This window comes from Drosophila novamexicana, unplaced genomic scaffold (genome assembly GCF_003285875.2).
Source record: "Drosophila novamexicana strain 15010-1031.04,08,12 unplaced genomic scaffold, DnovRS2.1 tig00001768-arrow-arrow-pilon, whole genome shotgun sequence".
Lineage (NCBI taxonomy): Eukaryota > Metazoa > Arthropoda > Insecta > Diptera > Drosophilidae > Drosophila > Drosophila novamexicana.
Genome location: NW_020824889.1, coordinates 257,533 through 280,385, shown reverse-complemented (window position 1 = coordinate 280,385; position 22,853 = coordinate 257,533). Strand labels below are relative to the sequence as shown.

The following is a 22,853-nucleotide window of genomic DNA, read 5'->3' as shown; positions in this document are numbered from 1 at the left end:
GGCTGAGCTGTTGGTATTATGATGTTAGTATGGCATTTGTATAGCGTTTTGGTTGCTTTGGCTCGTGGTGGAGCTGTTGAACTGGTAATGAGTTTGTGCAAATTTGTCACTGGCAGTACGATATTTCGATGAAATATTTGCCTAGTTTGCAACGTAAGTTGCTTTTTGGCTCATCTTGGTGGAGCAGGTAAAGGTATTATACTGGTGTCTTCTACACTGGCTGCTTGGATCACAATGTAAATCGGCTGTGAAAGTGATGGCTCATGTTGGCTGAGCAGATCAAGATGAAGGCGTGATTGGTGCAACTTTGTGCAGGCTTTGAGGCATATTTACTTTGGCTATGCAGTTATTGGGTGATATATTGTCTCTAATTGGCCGAGCTGTTGATCTGGTCCGTTTTAATTGCTGGACTCACGACAGGTTTAACTAGTCAATACTTTACTTATTGGGATAAGTAACTTATTAAATTTCGGACGGACTACTAAATTCCCACAGAGACCCTAAATCATAGCTGTTCTTATTTTGGTAATGCAGAGAATGGCAAAGAATATTGAGAAAACTGAGTGGGTATGTGCATAAGTGTCAGCAGTGGCCGCCAAAAATCAAAGCGTACGCAGCTGCACTTATGTGTGTATGGACATGGGTGAACTCTCAAAATTTGAAAGCATACTTTTGGGTGTATGCATTAATTTGTAAAAAGGCTTAAAAATAGGTATATAAATATAGAAATATAAATATATGTAGTATGAAGTTGAGTTTATAATTCGGCCTGGCAATGCCGGGCAGCAAGAGAGAATTCAAAGCAAGGTTATGTGTATGTATGTACATACGCGTCGGCTTGGGCTGGCGCCAGCAAGGCCGTCGCCAAAAATCATAGACGTCTACAGCTGCGAGTGTGCGTGTACAGTAACGCTTCTGGTAAAATTTTTGTGGACGCCATCTTGAGACTTCTTTGGACATAAAATTTTGGTACGAGACTTACCCCGAAAATTATGGAATTCTGACTTGATTTAGCGCTTTCCACTATTTAAGTTGGATGTTAGGCTTTCAATTAATTTCCCCAGATAATTCACAGACACCCATCGGCCAGATTCACAAATTGTGAAATAATTATTCGCGCACTATTTTGAGACTCCTTTGGAAATTTCTGGAGTTTGACTAGCTTGAATTGGTTATATATTCACTGGATTTAATTATTATTGCAATATATGGAATTATTTTGGTAGACGGACACCATTTGATTTCAACTATTGTGGATTAATTATGACTTAATTTTGCGCGCACTTATTTTGGGAATTATTATGGACAGAGAGAGAATTTGATCAATATTCCACTTAAGTGTGGCTTTGATTTAAATTTGACTTGCAATTATTTAATATTAATTGCTTATACTGGCACTTGTGGCCATACACACACAGGCAGACACCGGCTATTTGGGACTTTTATGGACACTTAAATTTTCCTGAGACTTACTTTTATTTAAATCGCTAAATTCGTTATTTTCACACACTTTGTCTTTGTATTAGCAATTAATGCTTTTACTTTCAGAGTTTTTATGAGTTTTTTATAAGTTTTACAAGTTTTTCGCGCACGATGGTATTTTCAGCTCCCGCCAGTTTCACTTTCGCATTTACTTTGCAGAGACAACTCGCAGCTTATGACGATTTAAAGAATATCGCTTAGAGGCGGAGAGAGACAAATATCGTGTCCAGATCAGTGTATCGATGTATCGATGATCACTTGATAGTGTTAAACTTTAACGTTTATGCGTGTTAGCATAGAGAATCTGGATATTATGTTATTGTAAATTGGCCATGTCTCATATTGGTCGAGCCTGTAATTAATTCTGGAGATAACTATGCTTGCGCGTATATGCGCACTGATGCAATTGGCATATAAGTTTGGAATTTTTAATATTGGCTATAAACATGGCATTGGCCATCAGACTGGTGGACATAGTGTGTACAAATATGATTGGTATTTAAATTTGGAATTTAACAATATTGTTTAGGAATACTTGGCAATGGCCAGTGGACTGGTGAACATAATGTGCACAAATGAATTGGTATATAAATTTGGAATTTATAATATCAGCTATAAGCATGGCATTGGCCATCAGACTGGTGTACATAATGTGTACAAATACAATTGGTATTTAAATTTGGAATTTGCAATATTGATTAGAAGACTTGGTAATGGCCATTAGGCTGGTGCACTTAGTGCATTCGAATACAATTGGTATTTGAATTTGGAATTGACAATATTGTTTATGAATATGGCATTGGCCATCAGATTAGTGTACATAATGCATACAGAGACAATTGGTTTAAAATTTGGAATTTAACAATATTGTTTAGGAATATTTGGCATAGGCCACCTGATTGGTGTATATGTATGAGTAAAAATACAATTGATTTAGAATTTGGAATTTTAAATTTGACATATTGTTTGGAAAGCTTGGCATTGGCCACTAGGAGACATGGATTTGAATTAACAATCTTAAGCATACTAGTCTGACTATCTTCCCAATTTGGGAACCTATTTGTATTTATGTTTAAGATTGGAGTCCTTTGGGCGGTTGGCACTGGCACAGTCGAATCAGAGGCTGGCATCAGATGTTCACCGTTGGAGCACTGGGTATTGACACAGTATGAAAGTGCGTACATTTTACACACATGCATAAAACTGATCAGCGGCGGGCAAATATATCCATATTTGAAATTACTGCTGGTCGTTGATGGCAATATATGCTGCTCCATAGGACAATCTAAATACTGGTGGTCCTTAGCGATTCCCCGGAGTTGTTATGGGTTATTAATGCGGTGATTCCAAATTTGGGATTGTGGACAGTTGCAAGCGATGGTTTGCTGGATCTTGGGTGAGAGAAATAGATTACTATTCTGGCTTGGCACAGTGTAACTCGGTTGTGCAGTTATTGGCTCAATTGGCTGAGCTGTTTTAATAATAGTGTTAGTATGGCATTATAGCGTTTTGGTTGCTTTTGGCTCGTGGTGGAGCTGTTGAACTGGTAATGAGTTTGTGCAAATTTGTCACAGGCAGTAAGATATTTCGATGAAATATTTGCCTAGTTTGCAACATTAAATTTATTGTAGTTGCTTTTTTTGGCTCATCTTGGTTGAGCAGGTAAAGGTATTATACTGGTGTCTTCTACACTGGCTGCTTGGATCACAATGTAAATCGGCTGTGAAAGTGATGGCTCATGTTGGCTGAGCAGATCAAAATGAAGGCGTGATTGGTGCAACTTTGTGCTGGTTTTGAGGCATATTTACTTTGGCTATGCAGTTATTGGGTGATATATTGTCTCTAATTGGCCGAGCTGTTGATCTGGTCCGGTTTAATTGCTGGACTCACGACAGGTTTAACTAGTCAATACTTTACTTATTGGGATAAGTAATTTAGTAAATTACGGACGGACTACTAAATTCCCCCAGAGACCCTACATCATAGCTGTTCTTATTTTGGTAATGCAGAGAATGGCAAAGAATATTGAGAAAACTGAGTGGGTATGTGCATAAGTGTCAGCAGTGGCCGCCAAAAATCAAAGCGTACGCAGCTGCACTTATGTGTGTATGGACATGGGTGAACTCTCAAAATTTGAAAGCATACTTTTGGGTGTATGCATTAATTTGTAAAAAGGCTTAAAAATAGGTATATAAATATAGAAATATAAATATATGTAGTATGAAGTTGAGTTTATAATTCGGCCTGGCAATGCCGGGCAGCAAGAGAGAATTCAAAGCAAGGTTATGTGTATGTATGTACATACGCGTCGGCTTGGGCTGGCGCCAGCAAGGCCGTCGCCAAAAATCATAGACGTCTACAGCTGCGAGTGTGCGTGTACAGTAACGCTTCTGGTAAAATTTTTGTGGACGCCATCTTGAGACTTCTTTGGACATAAAATTTTGGTACGAGACTTACCCCGAAAATTATGGAATTCTGACTTGATTTAGCGCTTTCCACTATTTAAGTTGGATGTTAGGCTTTCAATTAATTTCCCCAGATAATTCACAGACACCCATCGGCCAGATTCACAAATTGTGAAATAATTATTCGCGCACTATTTTGAGACTCCTTTGGAAATTTCTGGAGTTTGACTAGCTTGAATTGGTTATATATTCACTGGATTTAATTATTATTGCAATATATGGAATTATTTTGGTAGACGGACACCATTTGATTTCAACTATTGTGGATTAATTATGACTTAATTTTGCGCGCACTTATTTTGGGAATTATTATGGACAGAGAGAGAATTTGATCAATATTCCACTTAAGTGTGGCTTTGATTTAAATTTGACTTGCAATTATTTAATATTAATTGCTTATACTGGCACTTGTGGCCATACACACACAGGCAGACACCGGCTATTTGGGACTTTTATGGACACTTAAATTTTCCTGAGACTTACTTTTATTTAAATCGCTAAATTCGTTATTTTCACACACTTTGTCTTTGTATTAGCAATTAATGCTTTTACTTTCAGAGTTTTTATGAGTTTTTTATAAGTTTTACAAGTTTTTCGCGCACGATGGTATTTTCAGCTCCCGCCAGTTTCACTTTCGCATTTACTTTGCAGAGACAACTCGCAGCTTATGACGATTTAAAGAATATCGCTTAGAGGCGGAGAGAGACAAATATCGTGTCCAGATCAGTGTATCGATGTATCGATGATCACTTGATAGTGTTAAACTTTAACGTTTATGCGTGTTAGCATAGAGAATCTGGATATTATGTTATTGTAAATTGGCCATGTCTCATATTGGTCGAGCCTGTAATTAATTCTGGAGATAACTATGCTTGCGCGTATATGCGCACTGATGCAATTGGCATATAAGTTTGGAATTTTTAATATTGGCTATAAACATGGCATTGGCCATCAGACTGGTGGACATAGTGTGTACAAATATGATTGGTATTTAAATTTGGAATTTAACAATATTGTTTAGGAATACTTGGCAATGGCCAGTGGACTGGTGAACATAATGTGCACAAATGAATTGGTATATAAATTTGGAATTTATAATATCAGCTATAAGCATGGCATTGGCCATCAGACTGGTGTACATAATGTGTACAAATACAATTGGTATTTAAATTTGGAATTTGCAATATTGATTAGAAGACTTGGTAATGGCCATTAGGCTGGTGCACTTAGTGCATTCGAATACAATTGGTATTTGAATTTGGAATTGACAATATTGTTTATGAATATGGCATTGGCCATCAGATTAGTGTACATAATGCATACAGAGACAATTGGTTTAAAATTTGGAATTTAACAATATTGTTTAGGAATATTTGGCATAGGCCACCTGATTGGTGTATATGTATGAGTAAAAATACAATTGATTTAGAATTTGGAATTTTAAATTTGACATATTGTTTGGAAAGCTTGGCATTGGCCACTAGGAGACATGGATTTGAATTAACAATCTTAAGCATACTAGTCTGACTATCTTCCCAATTTGGGAACCTATTTGTATTTATGTTTAAGATTGGAGTCCTTTGGGCGGTTGGCACTGGCACAGTCGAATCAGAGGCTGGCATCAGATGTTCACCGTTGGAGCACTGGGTATTGACACAGTATGAAAGTGCGTACATTTTACACACATGCATAAAACTGATCAGCGGCGGGCAAATATATCCATATTTGAAATTACTGCTGGTCGTTGATGGCAATATATGCTGCTCCATAGGACAATCTAAATACTGGTGGTCCTTAGCGATTCCCCGGAGTTGTTATGGGTTATTAATGCGGTGATTCCAAATTTGGGATTGTGGACAGTTGCAAGCGATGGTTTGCTGGATCTTGGGTGAGAGAAATAGATTACTATTCTGGCTTGGCACAGTGTAACTCGGTTGTGCAGTTATTGGCTCAATTGGCTGAGCTGTTTTAATAATAGTGTTAGTATGGCATTATAGCGTTTTGGTTGCTTTTGGCTCGTTTGTTGTTTACCGTTCGACACAAGGGAACAAACGCAATGTCGGTCTGGATTCCAGAGCCCAGCTCCATGCCTGGTTGACAGACAGAGAAGTGGGGACTGGGATCCAGACTGTTTTTTTTTTTTATTCATTTAATACCTAGAGTACTTACAATGAATTAAGTGACATGTTATATACAATTCAAGTGAAGTTTCCCAGCCTTGGCATGGGGATTGCTGTCAAATTAATTATTTGAGGATTGGGAAAATCCCCAATTGTCTGGAAGCTACCCAGTCTGATAGCCGTTGCATCTGGATGAGCTGGAGCCGCCAGCGTGACCACCGTTGATCCTGCCGCCAGATGCCATTGGTGTGGGTGCTTGAGAGACGTAGCATCAAGGCCTTTTTCCATTGTATGGGATGTCGCAGTCTGAATTTCTGTAAGTAGGCAACCCTTTGGCAACGAGTTGTATGAAGCCATCTGATTGGTTCGTTAGCGTAACGCAATCTTTGCTTTATCTGCCTTTCAGCCAGTCGCAATTGGATGAGTTGCCGTGTCCTGCAAGTAGTCCTAGTCTTAGGCCCTCGCTGTGGTACAAGTACATAGAGGTTGGCTGCCATCATGAACAGTGTAGCAAGTGTGCACATGGTGTTGCACACTGCTTCTTGATCCGCACTGGTGGCCACGTCCCGCTGCGTCTGTGGATTTGGATGCGAGCTTGGTGTCTCTGGACTGGGAGGAATGAGAGCTCCTGGCCTTGTAGTGGTAGCGAGAGTTGAGCACAGCTGTATATGAGACGGGCTGTTTCGTCTATCCTGGAGGTAGTTGGGCTGCACCACTGTTTGACTTAGCAGTTCTTGTATGTCAAATACAAGGTAGTCTCTGAGACTGGGTGGTCGTGGGAGCGGACGTGGCTGCCCATGAGAAGGTAGCTGGCCCTGCTGTGACCGCTGCTGCTGTGCTAGGCGACCCAGAGGTAGGTGCTTCCGAAGCATTTCAGCGTATCTTCTTCTGACACCTAGGTGACGTTGTGGGAGTCTTGCTTTAAGGGCAATATTTTTGGCTTCATCGTTGCTGTGGTTGCTGAGCCGAGCCCAGTACCTGGAGCAAGCATCCTGATACATTTTTTCCACCGGCACGACCTTCAGATCAGTGTGGATGCTTTGGTTTCGCACGTACCAAGGTGCTCCAGCAATGGTTCGCAATATCTTGTTTTGCGCAACTTGAATCCGTTCAAATTGGCCTTCGCATAGAAGTGATCCCCAGACCGGAAGTGCGAACTGCCATATTGGGGCTATGAGCTGCTTGTAGAGTGATACTTTGCATTTTAATGGTAGCTTGCTCCTTTCTGATATTAGCCAGTGCAGCTTTTTGGCCCTGTCTCTAACCCTGGCGACAATGGTGGTGACGTGGCTGCTCAAAAGAAGCTTTTTATCGACTTGCACTCCCAGGTATGAAATCCTTTCTTCTGTGGTGAGCCGTTGATCCATTTTGTTTACCGTTCGACACAAGGGAACAAACGCAATGTCGGTCTGGATTCCAGAGCCCAGCTCCATGCCTGGTTGACAGACAGAGAAGTGGGGACTGGGATCCAGACTGTTTTTTTTTTTATTCATTTAATACCTAGAGTACTTACAATGAATTAAGTGACATGTTATATACAATTCAAGTGAAGTTTCCCAGCCTTGGCATGGGGATTGCTGTCAAATTAATTATTTGAGGATTGGGAAAATCCCCAATTGTCTGGAAGCTACCCAGTCTGATAGCCGTTGCATCTGGATGAGCTGGAGCCGCCAGCGTGACCACCGTTGATCCTGCCGCCAGATGCCATTGGTGTGGGTGCTTGAGAGACGTAGCATCAAGGCCTTTTTCCATTGTATGGGATGTCGCAGTCTGAATTTCTGTAAGTAGGCAACCCTTTGGCAACGAGTTGTATGAAGCCATCTGATTGGTTCGTTAGCGTAACGCAATCTTTGCTTTATCTGCCTTTCAGCCAGTCGCAATTGGATGAGTTGCCGTGTCCTGCAAGTAGTCCTAGTCTTAGGCCCTCGCTGTGGTACAAGTACATAGAGGTTGGCTGCCATCATGAACAGTGTAGCAAGTGTGCACATGGTGTTGCACACTGCTTCTTGATCCGCACTGGTGGCCACGTCCCGCTGCGTCTGTGGATTTGGATGCGAGCTTGGTGTCTCTGGACTGGGAGGAATGAGAGCTCCTGGCCTTGTAGTGGTAGCGAGAGTTGAGCACAGCTGTATATGAGACGGGCTGTTTCGTCTATCCTGGAGGTAGTTGGGCTGCACCACTGTTTGACTTAGCAGTTCTTGTATGTCAAATACAAGGTAGTCTCTGAGACTGGGTGGTCGTGGGAGCGGACGTGGCTGCCCATGAGAAGGTAGCTGGCCCTGCTGTGACCGCTGCTGCTGTGCTAGGCGACCCAGAGGTAGGTGCTTCCGAAGCATTTCAGCGTATCTTCTTCTGACACCTAGGTGACGTTGTGGGAGTCTTGCTTTAAGGGCAATATTTTTGGCTTCATCGTTGCTGTGGTTGCTGAGCCGAGCCCAGTACCTGGAGCAAGCATCCTGATACATTTTTTCCACCGGCACGACCTTCAGATCAGTGTGGATGCTTTGGTTTCGCACGTACCAAGGTGCTCCAGCAATGGTTCGCAATATCTTGTTTTGCGCAACTTGAATCCGTTCAAATTGGCCTTCGCATAGAAGTGATCCCCAGACCGGAAGTGCGAACTGCCATATTGGGGCTATGAGCTGCTTGTAGAGTGATACTTTGCATTTTAATGGTAGCTTGCTCCTTTCTGATATTAGCCAGTGCAGCTTTTTGGCCCTGTCTCTAACCCTGGCGACAATGGTGGTGACGTGGCTGCTCAAAAGAAGCTTTTTATCGACTTGCACTCCCAGGTATGAAATCCTTTCTTCTGTGGTGAGCCGTTGATCCAAAATTCTTGGGGAAAGAATTGGCATCTGCAAGCTTCTCCAAGTGTGCATTATGTGCTTGGTTTTGGTAATGTTGATGCTAATGCTCCACTTTTGTGTCCATGTTGTAATGGTGGCAAGGAACAGATCCAAATTGGCAATGGCATCTTCTTGCAAGTTTGCCGATGACAAGATGGCCGTGTCATCGGCATAAGTTGCCAGCATCAGTTTGCCGTGTCGTAGCGGTGCAGGTAGGGGCATGTCGGATGTGTATAGGGTGTACAGTACAGGCCCTAAAACACTACCCTGCGGAACGCCGGCGCAGATTTCTTTTAGGCTGGAATGCGTACCTCCACAGCAGTCCACAATGAATGTGCGTTCGCTTAGATAGCTATTCATAACTCGGTAGAGGACTTCCGGCAATAGCTGTTTGAGCTTGAATCGCAAACCGTCATGCCAGACACGATCAAACGCCTCCTGTATGTCCATATAGACCGCAGAGCAGTATTTATTGTCCTCGTACGCTTCTAGTATAAACTGCGTAACTCGACCCAATTGTTGTTCAGCAGCATGCTCACGTCTGAAACCGAATTGGTGGCTCGGAATTGCATTGATGATGTTGTCCAATTGGAACATCCGGCGCAGCAGCAGTCGCTCAAAGATTTTTGAAAAGCCAGCGAGCAAGCTTATTGGCCTGTATGATCCAAGCTGATCAGAGGGCTTGCCTGGCTTTTGGATCATTGTTATTTTGGCACATTTCCACTTGCAAGGAAAGTGTCCAAAGCGTAGGATACCGTTAAAAATAAGCACTAGGTACAGTACAGCTGACTGTGGCAGTTCCTTGATCGTGCGATTATCGATTCGGTCAATCCCCGGAGACTTTTTTGTTTGCAGCATTTTGATTATAGCTTGTACTTCCCCTAGCGTGACTGGAGGGAAGCAGAGTTCACCTTGGGCCACAGGTAGCGATACTTGCATCTCGACATGGCTCTTGTCAGAGGGCAGCGTGGTGATCATTGGCCTAAACCTTTGTTCAAGGTGCTGCGCAAAGGCTTCGGCTTTTTCTTCGGTGGTCTTGCACCACTGGGAAGTCCCAGCTCCCTCAGTGTGCTTCCTCACTGGTAAATTAGGTGCGGGCTGCCTTTTGATGTTCCCCGTTAGCCGCCATAACTTTTGCATACTGTATCTATCCCTTGCATCGATAGATTCCAGCAACTCATCAAGTCTTCTCGCCTTGGCATGCTTGATTTCCCGGCTAATGTTGTTGGCTAATCTGTTGTGTGCTTGCCTAGCAGCCGGGTTGTGGTATGCCTGTATGTGGCGTTTAATCAGCCTCTTGGCCTCAATCATTTGTTGAATGCGCCTGTTGATTGTGTAGTTATATTTTGGTTGCCCTCGGTAAGGCTGGTGAGTTAGGTTTGTTGCAAATTTCGCTGCAGAGTGGATATTATTTTCCAGTATGTCTACCGCATCGTCAATATCTTCGCCACAGTGAAGCTCAGTGTTCAAATTGATGTGCATGTTTAGCCACAATTGAAATTTGGGTATGCTCGCATTTGCTGGAAGAAGATGACACTTGGGTTCGCCTTCTGCTGGCTTACTCAGTAGTTCAATCAGCAGCGGCAGGTGATCCGATCCTAAGTCATTGGATGTGCTTATTTTTAGCAGACCATACTGCACACCTTTATATACTGCGAAGTCAATGGCTGTCGGGGACTGCCGCGCATTATTTGGAAAGCGCGTTGACGAGCCAGTTGCCAGAATGTCAAGGTTTTGCTGCTGCACACTTTCAAGGAGTATATTACCCCTGCGATTTGATCTGCTGTTGCCCCACCAATAACTTCTGGCATTCCAGTCACCAGCAGCAATAAATTTAGCACCAAGCTGTCTAAATACGTAGTTGAAGTCTTGAACCAGCCAATGTTCCCGCGGGGGGCAGTATATGGCCGCAACATTAATGACTGAGCCATTTAGCAGTGTAATTGCAACTGGCGCACACTGAATTTTCTCCAGGGTTGTCGGCATGAGCGCTATGTGTTGGATTGTGCGCTTTACTAGGATGGCTGCACCTCCACGGCGGTTGTTAGATGGGTGGTTTGCCAGGTAAGTGTGGTATCCCCTTATATCAATAGTTTCTGCATCCCGTAGGTAGCTTTCAGCTATTAACATTATGTCGATTTCGTTTTGCAGCATAAATAACTCCATCTCTTCCAGTTTATTGTGTAGTCCTGCTGCATTCCAGGCTACAATTTTAAGGGCGTTGGTGTTGAGTCTGGCATATATGTTATGCCCATTTCTCTCTGAGGAGGAAGTGATGGAGTTGGCGTCGTGGCTAGACATTTTGGTTACCATTGACGCGCTCCATGGTAGACATGAGAGTGCTTACGGTAGCCATCATACTCGTCATTAGATCAACTAATCTGTCAATTTTACTTTCCAGGTTGCTGTTATTGGCAGGGGCAATTGCGCTCCTTTGTTGTTCAACCATTATGTTGATCAGCTGATCAAGTTTTCGGCTGAGGTCATCTCGCGGGTATGCAGTTCGCGGTGAGCTGCGGCTGCGGCTCCTGTGTTGCTGGCGCGCTTCTGCAGGATGTGCTATCACTTGCCGAGTTTCTCGCTCCTGATAATGCTGGTGGCGCTGAGGCGGCTGATTGTTGTGCTGCAATCTCGAATCATGTTGAGGCTGCTGTCGAGTTGTTTGGCGCTGTGCGGTCTGCTTCTGCTTTCGGGAGCGCTCATCTGGCAGGCCAGTTTTAAGGGCGGCTGCATAGCTGCTTGCAGCTTGAGGCATTGGCTGCTGGTGTTGCACTTGCTGACGGAATGGGTTGTGCTGCGGCTGCTTCTGCTGCTCAGAGGGCCGCTGTGGTTGCTGCTGTTGTGCCTGCTGGCCCTGAACAACTGGAGGCCGAAGCGGTTGCTGCTTTGGTCGTCCCTGTTGCCTACCACAGCTAATTGGAATGGTGGGTTCTCCAAGCTGAAATAGCAATCTATTGGCTCTTTGTAGAACGGCAGGTTCCCTCTTTTTAGCATTGTTTTTGAAGAAGATGCAGCCCCTGTAACTAGCAGCATGTGGGCCCTTACAATTAGCACATTTCGCTTCTGCACTAGGCGCCTTTTCACAGAGTGTTGATGGGTGCTCTTGTCCGCACTTTACGCATCTAAATATGCGGCGACAGTAATTTTTTGTGTGTCCAATCTGTTGGCAACGGTGGCACTGCACAACATCCGTATTTCTTATTGGCTTTTCGACTTTGACTCGCTGGCCTCCCAGGACTGTTAAGTCGAAAATTTCGTTATTGTTCTTTTTAGGCTCAAGCTCAACTTGAAAGAGATCAAGAGGCTCGCCAGAGAAACGCTTCTTGATAACATTTACAAATCGAACGTTGTGTCCCTTGTCACTAAGCTTCTGCTTGATCCAGTCATTAGGAGTAGCTCGGTGAAGGTGTCTAATTACTACTCTGAAGCCACGGTCACTGCTCAGTTGGTAAGTATGGGACTCAACACTACATTCTTCAAAGAATCTTACTAGTGCGCGGTATGAGCTAATGTCGTTGCACTGAATACGAAGTCCGCGATCCGAAGTCGGTTTGGTGTGGTAGTTACCCTCTCCAATTAAGTCATCAATGTCCTTTAGGAATGGGACAATATTACCGTTAAGTCCAGGCACGTAGAGCGGTTCAGGCCTGATCTTAACATTGCTGGCAACGTCTGGAACATTGGGTTCTGCGTTAGAGTTATTTGTTTACCGTTCGACACAAGGGAACAAACGCAATGTCGGTCTGGATTCCAGAGCCCAGCTCCATGCCTGGTTGACAGACAGAGAAGTGGGGACTGGGATCCAGACTGTTTTTTTTTTTTATTCATTTAATACCTAGAGTACTTACAATGAATTAAGTGACATGTTATATACAATTCAAGTGAAGTTTCCCAGCCTTGGCATGGGGATTGCTGTCAAATTAATTATTTGAGGATTGGGAAAATCCCCAATTGTCTGGAAGCTACCCAGTCTGATAGCCGTTGCATCTGGATGAGCTGGAGCCGCCAGCGTGACCACCGTTGATCCTGCCGCCAGATGCCATTGGTGTGGGTGCTTGAGAGACGTAGCATCAAGGCCTTTTTCCATTGTATGGGATGTCGCAGTCTGAATTTCTGTAAGTAGGCAACCCTTTGGCAACGAGTTGTATGAAGCCATCTGATTGGTTCGTTAGCGTAACGCAATCTTTGCTTTATCTGCCTTTCAGCCAGTCGCAATTGGATGAGTTGCCGTGTCCTGCAAGTAGTCCTAGTCTTAGGCCCTCGCTGTGGTACAAGTACATAGAGGTTGGCTGCCATCATGAACAGTGTAGCAAGTGTGCACATGGTGTTGCACACTGCTTCTTGATCCGCACTGGTGGCCACGTCCCGCTGCGTCTGTGGATTTGGATGCGAGCTTGGTGTCTCTGGACTGGGAGGAATGAGAGCTCCTGGCCTTGTAGTGGTAGCGAGAGTTGAGCACAGCTGTATATGAGACGGGCTGTTTCGTCTATCCTGGAGGTAGTTGGGCTGCACCACTGTTTGACTTAGCAGTTCTTGTATGTCAAATACAAGGTAGTCTCTGAGACTGGGTGGTCGTGGGAGCGGACGTGGCTGCCCATGAGAAGGTAGCTGGCCCTGCTGTGACCGCTGCTGCTGTGCTAGGCGACCCAGAGGTAGGTGCTTCCGAAGCATTTCAGCGTATCTTCTTCTGACACCTAGGTGACGTTGTGGGAGTCTTGCTTTAAGGGCAATATTTTTGGCTTCATCGTTGCTGTGGTTGCTGAGCCGAGCCCAGTACCTGGAGCAAGCATCCTGATACATTTTTTCCACCGGCACGACCTTCAGATCAGTGTGGATGCTTTGGTTTCGCACGTACCAAGGTGCTCCAGCAATGGTTCGCAATATCTTGTTTTGCGCAACTTGAATCCGTTCAAATTGGCCTTCGCATAGAAGTGATCCCCAGACCGGAAGTGCGAACTGCCATATTGGGGCTATGAGCTGCTTGTAGAGTGATACTTTGCATTTTAATGGTAGCTTGCTCCTTTCTGATATTAGCCAGTGCAGCTTTTTGGCCCTGTCTCTAACCCTGGCGACAATGGTGGTGACGTGGCTGCTCAAAAGAAGCTTTTTATCGACTTGCACTCCCAGGTATGAAATCCTTTCTTCTGTGGTGAGCCGTTGATCCAAAATTCTTGGGGAAAGAATTGGCATCTGCAAGCTTCTCCAAGTGTGCATTATGTGCTTGGTTTTGGTAATGTTGATGCTAATGCTCCACTTTTGTGTCCATGTTGTAATGGTGGCAAGGAACAGATCCAAATTGGCAATGGCATCTTCTTGCAAGTTTGCCGATGACAAGATGGCCGTGTCATCGGCATAAGTTGCCAGCATCAGTTTGCCGTGTCGTAGCGGTGCAGGTAGGGGCATGTCGGATGTGTATAGGGTGTACAGTACAGGCCCTAAAACACTACCCTGCGGAACGCCGGCGCAGATTTCTTTTAGGCTGGAATGCGTACCTCCACAGCAGTCCACAATGAATGTGCGTTCGCTTAGATAGCTATTCATAACTCGGTAGAGGACTTCCGGCAATAGCTGTTTGAGCTTGAATCGCAGTCCGTCATGCCAGACACGATCAAACGCCTCCTGTATGTCCATATAGACCGCAGAGCAGTATTTATTGTCCTCGTACGCTTCTAGTATAAACTGCGTAACTCGACCCAATTGTTGTTCAGCAGCATGCTCACGTCTGAAACCGAATTGGTGGCTCGGAATTGCATTGATGATGTTGTCCAATTGGAACATCCGGCGCAGCAGCAGTCGCTCAAAGATTTTTGAAAAGCCAGCGAGCAAGCTTATTGGCCTGTATGATCCAAGCTGATCAGAGGGCTTGCCTGGCTTTTGGATCATTGTTATTTTGGCACATTTCCACTTGCAAGGAAAGTGTCCAAAGCGTAGGATACCGTTAAAAATAAGCACTAGGTACAGTACAGCTGACTGTGGCAGTTCCTTGATCGTGCGATTATCGATTCGGTCAATCCCCGGAGACTTTTTTGTTTGCAGCATTTTGATTATAGCTTGTACTTCCCCTAGCGTGACTGGAGGGAAGCAGAGTTCACCTTGGGCCACAGGTAGCGATACTTGCATCTCGACATGGCTCTTGTCAGAGGGCAGCGTGGTGATCATTGGCCTAAACCTTTGTTCAAGGTGCTGCGCAAAGGCTTCGGCTTTTTCTTCGGTGGTCTTGCACCACTGGGAAGTCCCAGCTCCCTCAGTGTGCTTCCTCACTGGTAAATTAGGTGCGGGCTGCCTTTTGATGTTCCCCGTTAGCCGCCATAACTTTTGCATACTGTATCTATCCCTTGCATCGATAGATTCCAGCAACTCATCAAGTCTTCTCGCCTTGGCATGCTTGATTTCCCGGCTAATGTTGTTGGCTAATCTGTTGTGTGCTTGCCTAGCAGCCGGGTTGTGGTATGCCTGTATGTGGCGTTTAATCAGCCTCTTGGCCTCAATCATTTGTTGAATGCGCCTGTTGATTGTGTAGTTATATTTTGGTTGCCCTCGGTAAGGCTGGTGAGTTAGGTTTGTTGCAAATTTCGCTGCAGAGTGGATATTATTTTCCAGTATGTCTACCGCATCGTCAATATCTTCGCCACAGTGAAGCTCAGTGTTCAAATTGATGTGCATGTTTAGCCACAATTGAAATTTGGGTATGCTCGCATTTGCTGGAAGAAGATGACACTTGGGTTCGCCTTCTGCTGGCTTACTCAGTAGTTCAATCAGCAGCGGCAGGTGATCCGATCCTAAGTCATTGGATGTGCTTATTTTTAGCAGACCATACTGCACACCTTTATATACTGCGAAGTCAATGGCTGTCGGGGACTGCCGCGCATTATTTGGAAAGCGCGTTGACGAGCCAGTTGCCAGAATGTCAAGGTTTTGCTGCTGCACACTTTCAAGGAGTATATTACCCCTGCGATTTGATCTGCTGTTGCCCCACCAATAACTTCTGGCATTCCAGTCACCAGCAGCAATAAATTTAGCACCAAGCTGTCTAAATACGTAGTTGAAGTCTTGAACCAGCCAATGTTCCCGCGGGGGGCAGTATATGGCCGCAACATTAATGACTGAGCCATTTAGCAGTGTAATTGCAACTGGCGCACACTGAATTTTCTCCAGGGTTGTCGGCATGAGCGCTATGTGTTGGATTGTGCGCTTTACTAGGATGGCTGCACCTCCACGGCGGTTGTTAGATGGGTGGTTTGCCAGGTAAGTGTGGTATCCCCTTATATCAATAGTTTCTGCATCCCGTAGGTAGCTTTCAGCTATTAACATTATGTCGATTTCGTTTTGCAGCATAAATAACTCCATCTCTTCCAGTTTATTGTGTAGTCCTGCTGCATTCCAGGCTACAATTTTAAGGGCGTTGGTGTTGAGTCTGGCATATATGTTATGCCCATTTCTCTCTGAGGAGGAAGTGATGGAGTTGGCGTCGTGGCTAGACATTTTGGTTACCATTGACGCGCTCCATGGTAGACATGAGAGTGCTTACGGTAGCCATCATACTCGTCATTAGATCAACTAATCTGTCAATTTTACTTTCCAGGTTGCTGTTATTGGCAGGGGCAATTGCGCTCCTTTGTTGTTCAACCATTATGTTGATCAGCTGATCAAGTTTTCGGCTGAGGTCATCTCGCGGGTATGCAGTTCGCGGTGAGCTGCGGCTGCGGCTCCTGTGTTGCTGGCGCGCTTCTGCAGGATGTGCTATCACTTGCCGAGTTTCTCGCTCCTGATAATGCTGGTGGCGCTGAGGCGGCTGATTGTTGTGCTGCAATCTCGAATCATGTTGAGGCTGCTGTCGAGTTGTTTGGCGCTGTGCGGTCTGCTTCTGCTTTCGGGAGCGCTCATCTGGCAGGCCAGTTTTAAGGGCGGCTGCATAGCTGCTTGCAGCTTGAGGCATTGGCTGCTGGTGTTGCACTTGCTGACGGAATGGGTTGTGCTGCGGCTGCTTCTGCTGCTCAGAGGGCCGCTGTGGTTGCTGCTGTTGTGCCTGCTGGCCCTGAACAACTGGAGGCCGAAGCGGTTGCTGCTTTGGTCGTCCCTGTTGCCTACCAGAGCTAATTGGAATGGTGGGTTCTCCAAGCTGAAATAGCAATCTATTGGCTCTTTGTAGAACGGCAGGTTCCCTCTTTTTAGCATTGTTTTTGAAGAAGATGCAGCCCCTGTAACTAGCAGCATGTGGGCCCTTACAATTAGCACATTTCGCTTCTGCACTAGGCGCCTTTTCACAGAGTGTTGATGGGTGCTCTTGTCCGCACTTTACGCATCTAAATATGCGGCGACAGTAATTTTTTGTGTGTCCAATCTGTTGGCAACGGTGGCACTGCACAACATCCGTATTTCTTATTGGCTTTTCGACTTTGACTCGCTGGCCTCCCAGGACTGTTAAGTCGAAAATTTCGTTATTGTTCTTTTTAGGCTCAAGCTCAACTTGAAAGAGATCAAGAGGCTCGCCAGAGAAACGCTTCTTGATAACATTTACAAATCGAACGTTGTGTCCCTTGTCACTAAGCTTCTGCTTGATCCAGTCATTAGGAGTAGCTCGGTGAAGGTGTCTAATTACTACTCTGAAGCCACGGTCACTGCTCAGTTGGTAAGTATGGGACTCAACACTACATTCTTCAAAGAATCTTACTAGTGCGCGGTATGAGCTAATGTCGTTGCACTGAATACGAAGTCCGCGATCCGAAGTCGGTTTGGTGTGGTAGTTACCCTCTCCAATTAAGTCATCAATGTCCTTTAGGAATGGGGCAATATTACCGTTAAGTCCAGGCACGTAGAGCGGTTCAGGCCTGATCTTAACATTGCTGGCAACGTCTGGAACATTGGGTTCTGCGTTAGAGTTATTGGTAGGCATAAGTGGGGGTATATGTTGTGGTCCCTCAGGCCTGGCATTCATATTGATAGTAGCGATGTCCTCAGCATCTGTTTCAGGATTTGGGTTTATAATCGGCTGAGGGGTAACGTCCATTGCTTCAACGTCCACATCTTCATCTTCCAAGGACACAGTTTCAACATTTTCATCTTCATTGGCTTTTTTCTTCTGTGTCCTAGGGCTTTCACCACCAGTGACACGACGTTTTCGCTGCACTTTTTGACAAGTCTCCTCTTGTCGTGCTTTTAGATAGTTTTCTCTAAGTGACGATGTCTTGCTAGATCTAGCCGACACAGAGGCATCTGTTCCACTCGCGACGGCCTGAGCGTTTGCAGCACCGAGTCTCCTTATGAACTCATCGTCGTCCCAGTCAGAGGAACTTCCAGATTTTACGTTTCCAATTTCTTTTAGCTTGATACCCATGCTTTCACCTTTTGGAAAGGCACGGGACGGGGGCAGATTGCCCGTATGTAGCGTCGGCAAAATTTTGTTGATTTTTGTCCTTAGAATATTTTTATTTTTGTTTTTCAGATTTTTATTTTTTGTTTGTTTTTGTTTGTTTGTTTTTGTTTGTTTTTGTTTACCGTTCGACACAAGGGAACAAACGCAATGTCGGTCTGGATTCCAGAGCCCAGCTCCATGCCTGGTTGACAGACAGAGAAGTGGGGACTGGGATCCAGACTGTTTTTTTTTTATTCATTTAATACCTAGAGTACTTACAATGAATTAAGTGACATGTTATATACAATTCAAGTGAAGTTTCCCAGCCTTGGCATGGGGATTGCTGTCAAATTAATTATTTGAGGATTGGGAAAATCCCCAATTGTCTGGAAGCTACCCAGTCTGATAGTCGTTGCATCTGGATGAGCTGGAGCCGCCAGCGTGACCACCGTTGATCCTGCCGCCAGATGCCATTGGTGTGGGTGCTTGAGAGACGTAGCATCAAGGCCTTTTTCCATTGTATGGGATGTCGCAGTCTGAATTTCTGTAAGTAGGCAACCCTTTGGCAACGAGTTGTATGAAGCCATCTGATTGGTTCGTTAGCGTAACGCAGTCTTTGCTTTATCTGCCTTTCAGCCAGTCGCAATTGGATGAGTTGCCGTGTCCTGCAAGTAGTCCTAGTCTTAGGCCCTCGCTGTGGTACAAGTACATAGAGGTTGGCTGCCATCATGAACAGTGTAGCAAGTGTGCACATGGTGTTGCACACTGCTTCTTGATCCGCACTGGTGGCCACGTCCCGCTGCGTCTGTGGATTTGGATGCGAGCTTGGTGTCTCTGAACTGGGAGGAATGAGAGCTCCTGGCCTTGTAGTGGTAGCGAGAGTTGAGCACAGCTGTATATGAGACGGGCTGTTTCGTCTATCCTGAAGGTAGTTGGGCTGCACCACTGTTTGACTTAGCAGTTCTTGTATGTCAAATACAAGGTAGTCTCTGAGACTAGGTGGTCGTGGGAGCGGACGTAGCTGCCCATGAGAAGGTAGCTGGACCTGCTGTGACCGCTGCTGCTGTGCTAGGCGACCCAGAGGTAGGTGCTTCCGAAGCATTTCAGCGTATCTTCTTCTGACACCTAGGTGACGTTGTGGGAGTCTTGCTTTAAGGGCAATATTTTTGGCTTCATCGTTGCTGTGGTTGCTGAGCCGAGCCCAGTACCTGGAGCAAGCATCCTGATACATTTTTTCCACCGGCACGACCTTCAGATCAGTGTGGATGCTTTGGTTTCGCACGTACCAAGGTGCTCCAGCAATGGTCCGCAATATCTTGTTTTGCGCAACTTGAATCCGTTCAAATTGGCCTTCGCATAGAAGTGATCCCCAGACCGGAAGTGCGAACTGCCATATTGGGGCTATGAGCTGCTTGTAGAGTGATACCTTGCATTTTAATGGTAGCTTGCTCCTTTCTGATATTAGCCAGTGCAGCTTTTTGGCCCTGTCTCTAACCCTGGCGACAATGGTGGTGACATGGCTGCTCAAAAGAAGCTTTTTATCGACTTGCACTCCCAGGTATGAAATCCTTTCTTCTGTGGTGAGCCGTTGATCCAAAATTCTTGGGGAAAGAATTGGCATCTGCAAGCTTCTCCAAGTGTGCATTATGTGCTTGGTTTTGGCAATGTTGATGCTAATGCTCCACTTTTGTGCCCATGTTGTAATGGTGGCAAGGAACAGATCCAAATTGGCAATGGCATCTTCTTGCAAGTTTGCCGATGACAAGATGGCCGTGTCATCGGCATAAGTTGCCAGCATCAGTTTGCCGTGTCGTAGCGGTGCAGGTAGGGGCATGTCGGATGTGTATAGGGTGTACAGTACAGGCCCTAAAACACTACCCTGCGGAACGCCGGCGCAGATTTCTTTTAGGCTGGAACGCGTACCTCCACAGCAGTCCACAATGAATGTGCGTTCGCTTAGATAGCTATTCATAACTCGGTAGAGGACTTCCGGCAATAGCTGTTTGAGCTTGAATCGCAGTCCGTCATGCCAGACACGATCAAACGCCTCCTGTATGTCCATATAGACCGCAGAGCAGTATTTATTGTCCTCGTACGCTTCTAGTATAAACTGCGTAACTCGACCCAATTGTTGTTCAGCAGCATGCTCACGTCTGAAACCGAATTGGTGGCTCGGAATTGCATTGATGATGTTGTCCAATTGGAACATCCGGCGCAGCAGCAGTCGCTCAAAGATTTTTGAAAAGCCAGCGAGTAAGCTTATTGGCCTGTATGATCCAAGCTGATCAGAGGGCTTGCCTGGCTTTTGGATCATTGTTATTTTGGCACATTTCCACTTGCAAGGAAAGTGTCCAAAGCGTAGGATACCGTTAAAAATAAGCACTAGGTACAGTACAGCTGACTGTGGCAGTTCCTTGATCGTGCGATTATCGATTCGGTCAATCCCCGGAGACTTTTTTGTTTGCAGCGTTTTGATTATAGCTTGTACTTCCCCTAGCGTGACTGGAGGGAAGCAGAGTTCACCTTGGGCCACAGGTAGCGATACTTGCATCTCGACATGGCTCTTGTCAGAGGGCAGCGTGGTGATCATTGGCCTAAACCTTTGTTCAAGGTGCTGCGCAAAGGCTTCAGCTTTTTCTTCGGTGGTCTTGCACCACTGGGAAGCCCCAGCTCCCTCAGTGTGCTTCCTCACTGGTAAATTAGGTGCGGGCTGCCTTTTGATGTTCCCCGTTAGCCGCCATAACTTTTGCATACTGTATCTATCCCTTGCATCGATAGATTCCAGCAACTCATCAAGTCTTCTCGCCTTGGCCTGCTTGATTTCCCGGCTAATGTTGTTGGCTAATCTGTTGTGTGCTTGCCTAGCAGCCGGGTTGTGGTATGCCTGTATGTGGCGTTTAATCAGCCTCTTGGCCTCAATCATTTGTTGAATGCGCCTGTTGATTGTGTAGTTATATTTTGGTTGCCCTCGGTAAGGCTGGTGAGTTAGGTTTGTTGCAAATTTCGCTGCAGAGTGGATATTATTTTCCAGTATGTCTACCGCATCGTCAATATCTTCGCCACAGTGAAGCTCAGTGTTCAAATTGATGTGCATGTTTAGCCACAATTGAAATTTGGGTATGCTCGCATTTGCTGGAAGAAGATGACACTTGGGTTCGCCTTCTGCTGGCTTACTCAGTAGTTCAATCAGCAGCGGCAGGTGATCCGATCCTAAGTCATTGGATGTGCTTATTTTTAGCAGACCATACTGCACACCTTTATATACTGCGAAGTCAATGGCTGTCGGGGACTGCCGCGCATTATTTGGAAAGCGCGTTGACGAGCCAGTTGCCAGAATGTCAAGGTTTTGCTGCTGCACACTTTCAAGGAGTAGATTACCCCTGCGGTTTGATCTGCTGTTGCCCCACCAATAACTTCTGGCATTCCAGTCACCAGCAGCAATAAATTTAGCACCAAGCTGTCTAAATACGTAGTTGAAGTCTTGAACCAGCCAATGTTCCCGCGGGGGGCAGTATATGGCCGCAACATTAATGACTGAGCCATTTAGCAGTGTAATTGCAACTGGCGCACACTGAATTTTTTCCAGGGTTGTCGGCATGAGCGCTATGTGTTGGATTGTGCGCTTTACTAGGATGGCTGCACCTCCACGGCGGTTGTTAGATGGGTGGTTTGCCAGGTAAGTGTGGTATCCCCTTATATCAATAGTTTCTGCATCCCGTAGGTAGCTTTCAGCTATTAACATTACGTCGATTTCGTTTTGCAGCATAAATAACTCCATCTCTTCCAGTTTATTGTGTAGTCCTGCTGCATTCCAGGCTACAATTTTAAGGGCGTTGGTGTTGAGTCTGGCATATATGTTATGCCCATTTCTCTCTGAGGAGGAAGTGATGGAGTTAGCGTCGTGGCTAGACATTTTGGTTACCATTGACGCGCTCCATGGTAGACATGAGAGTGCTTACGGTAGCCATCATACTCGTCATTAGATCAACTAATCTGTCAATTTTACTTTCCAGGTTGCTGTTATTGGCAGGGGCAATTGGGCTCCTTTGTTGTTCAACCATTATGTTGATCAGCTGATCAAGTTTTCGGCTGAGGTCATCTCGCGGGTATGCAGTTCGCGGTGAGCTGCGGCTGCGGCTCCTGTGTTGCTGGCGCGCTTCTGCAGGATGTGCTATCACTTGCCGAGTTTCTCGCTCCTGATAATGCACATGCTGGTGGCGCTGAGGCGGCTGATTGTTGTGCTGCAATCTCGAATCATGTTGAGGCTGCTGTCGAGTTGTTTGGCGCTGTGCGGTCTGCTTCTGCACTCGGGAGCGCTCATCTGGCAGGCCAGCTTTAAGGGCGGCTGCATAGCTGCTTGCAGCTTGAGGCATTGGCTGCTGGTGTTGCACTTGCTGACGGAATGAGTTGTGCTGCGGCTGCTTCTGCTGCTCAGAGGGCCGCTGTGGTTGCTGCTGTTGTGCCTGCTGGCCCTGAACAACTGGAGGCCGAAGCGGTTGCTGCTTTGGTCGTCCCTGTTGCCTACCAGAGCTAATTGGAATGGTGGGTTCTCCAAGCTGAAATAGCAATCTATTGGCTCTTTGTAGAA

At 45.6% G+C, this 22,853-nt stretch overlaps 1 protein-coding gene across 1 annotated transcript; it reads left to right on the top strand.

Moving 5' to 3' along the window:
* Positions 1-16,633: 16,633 nt before the first annotated feature.
* On the top strand, positions 16,634-17,168 carry LOC115768418. Its single transcript, XM_030712987.1, has 2 exons — positions 16,634-17,018; positions 17,086-17,168. Exons 1-2 carry the CDS (start codon positions 16,649-16,651, stop codon positions 17,115-17,117), a joined length of 402 nt encoding a protein of 133 aa, XP_030568847.1. The 5' UTR covers positions 16,634-16,648; the 3' UTR covers positions 17,118-17,168.
* Positions 17,169-22,853: the final 5,685 nt, after the last annotated feature.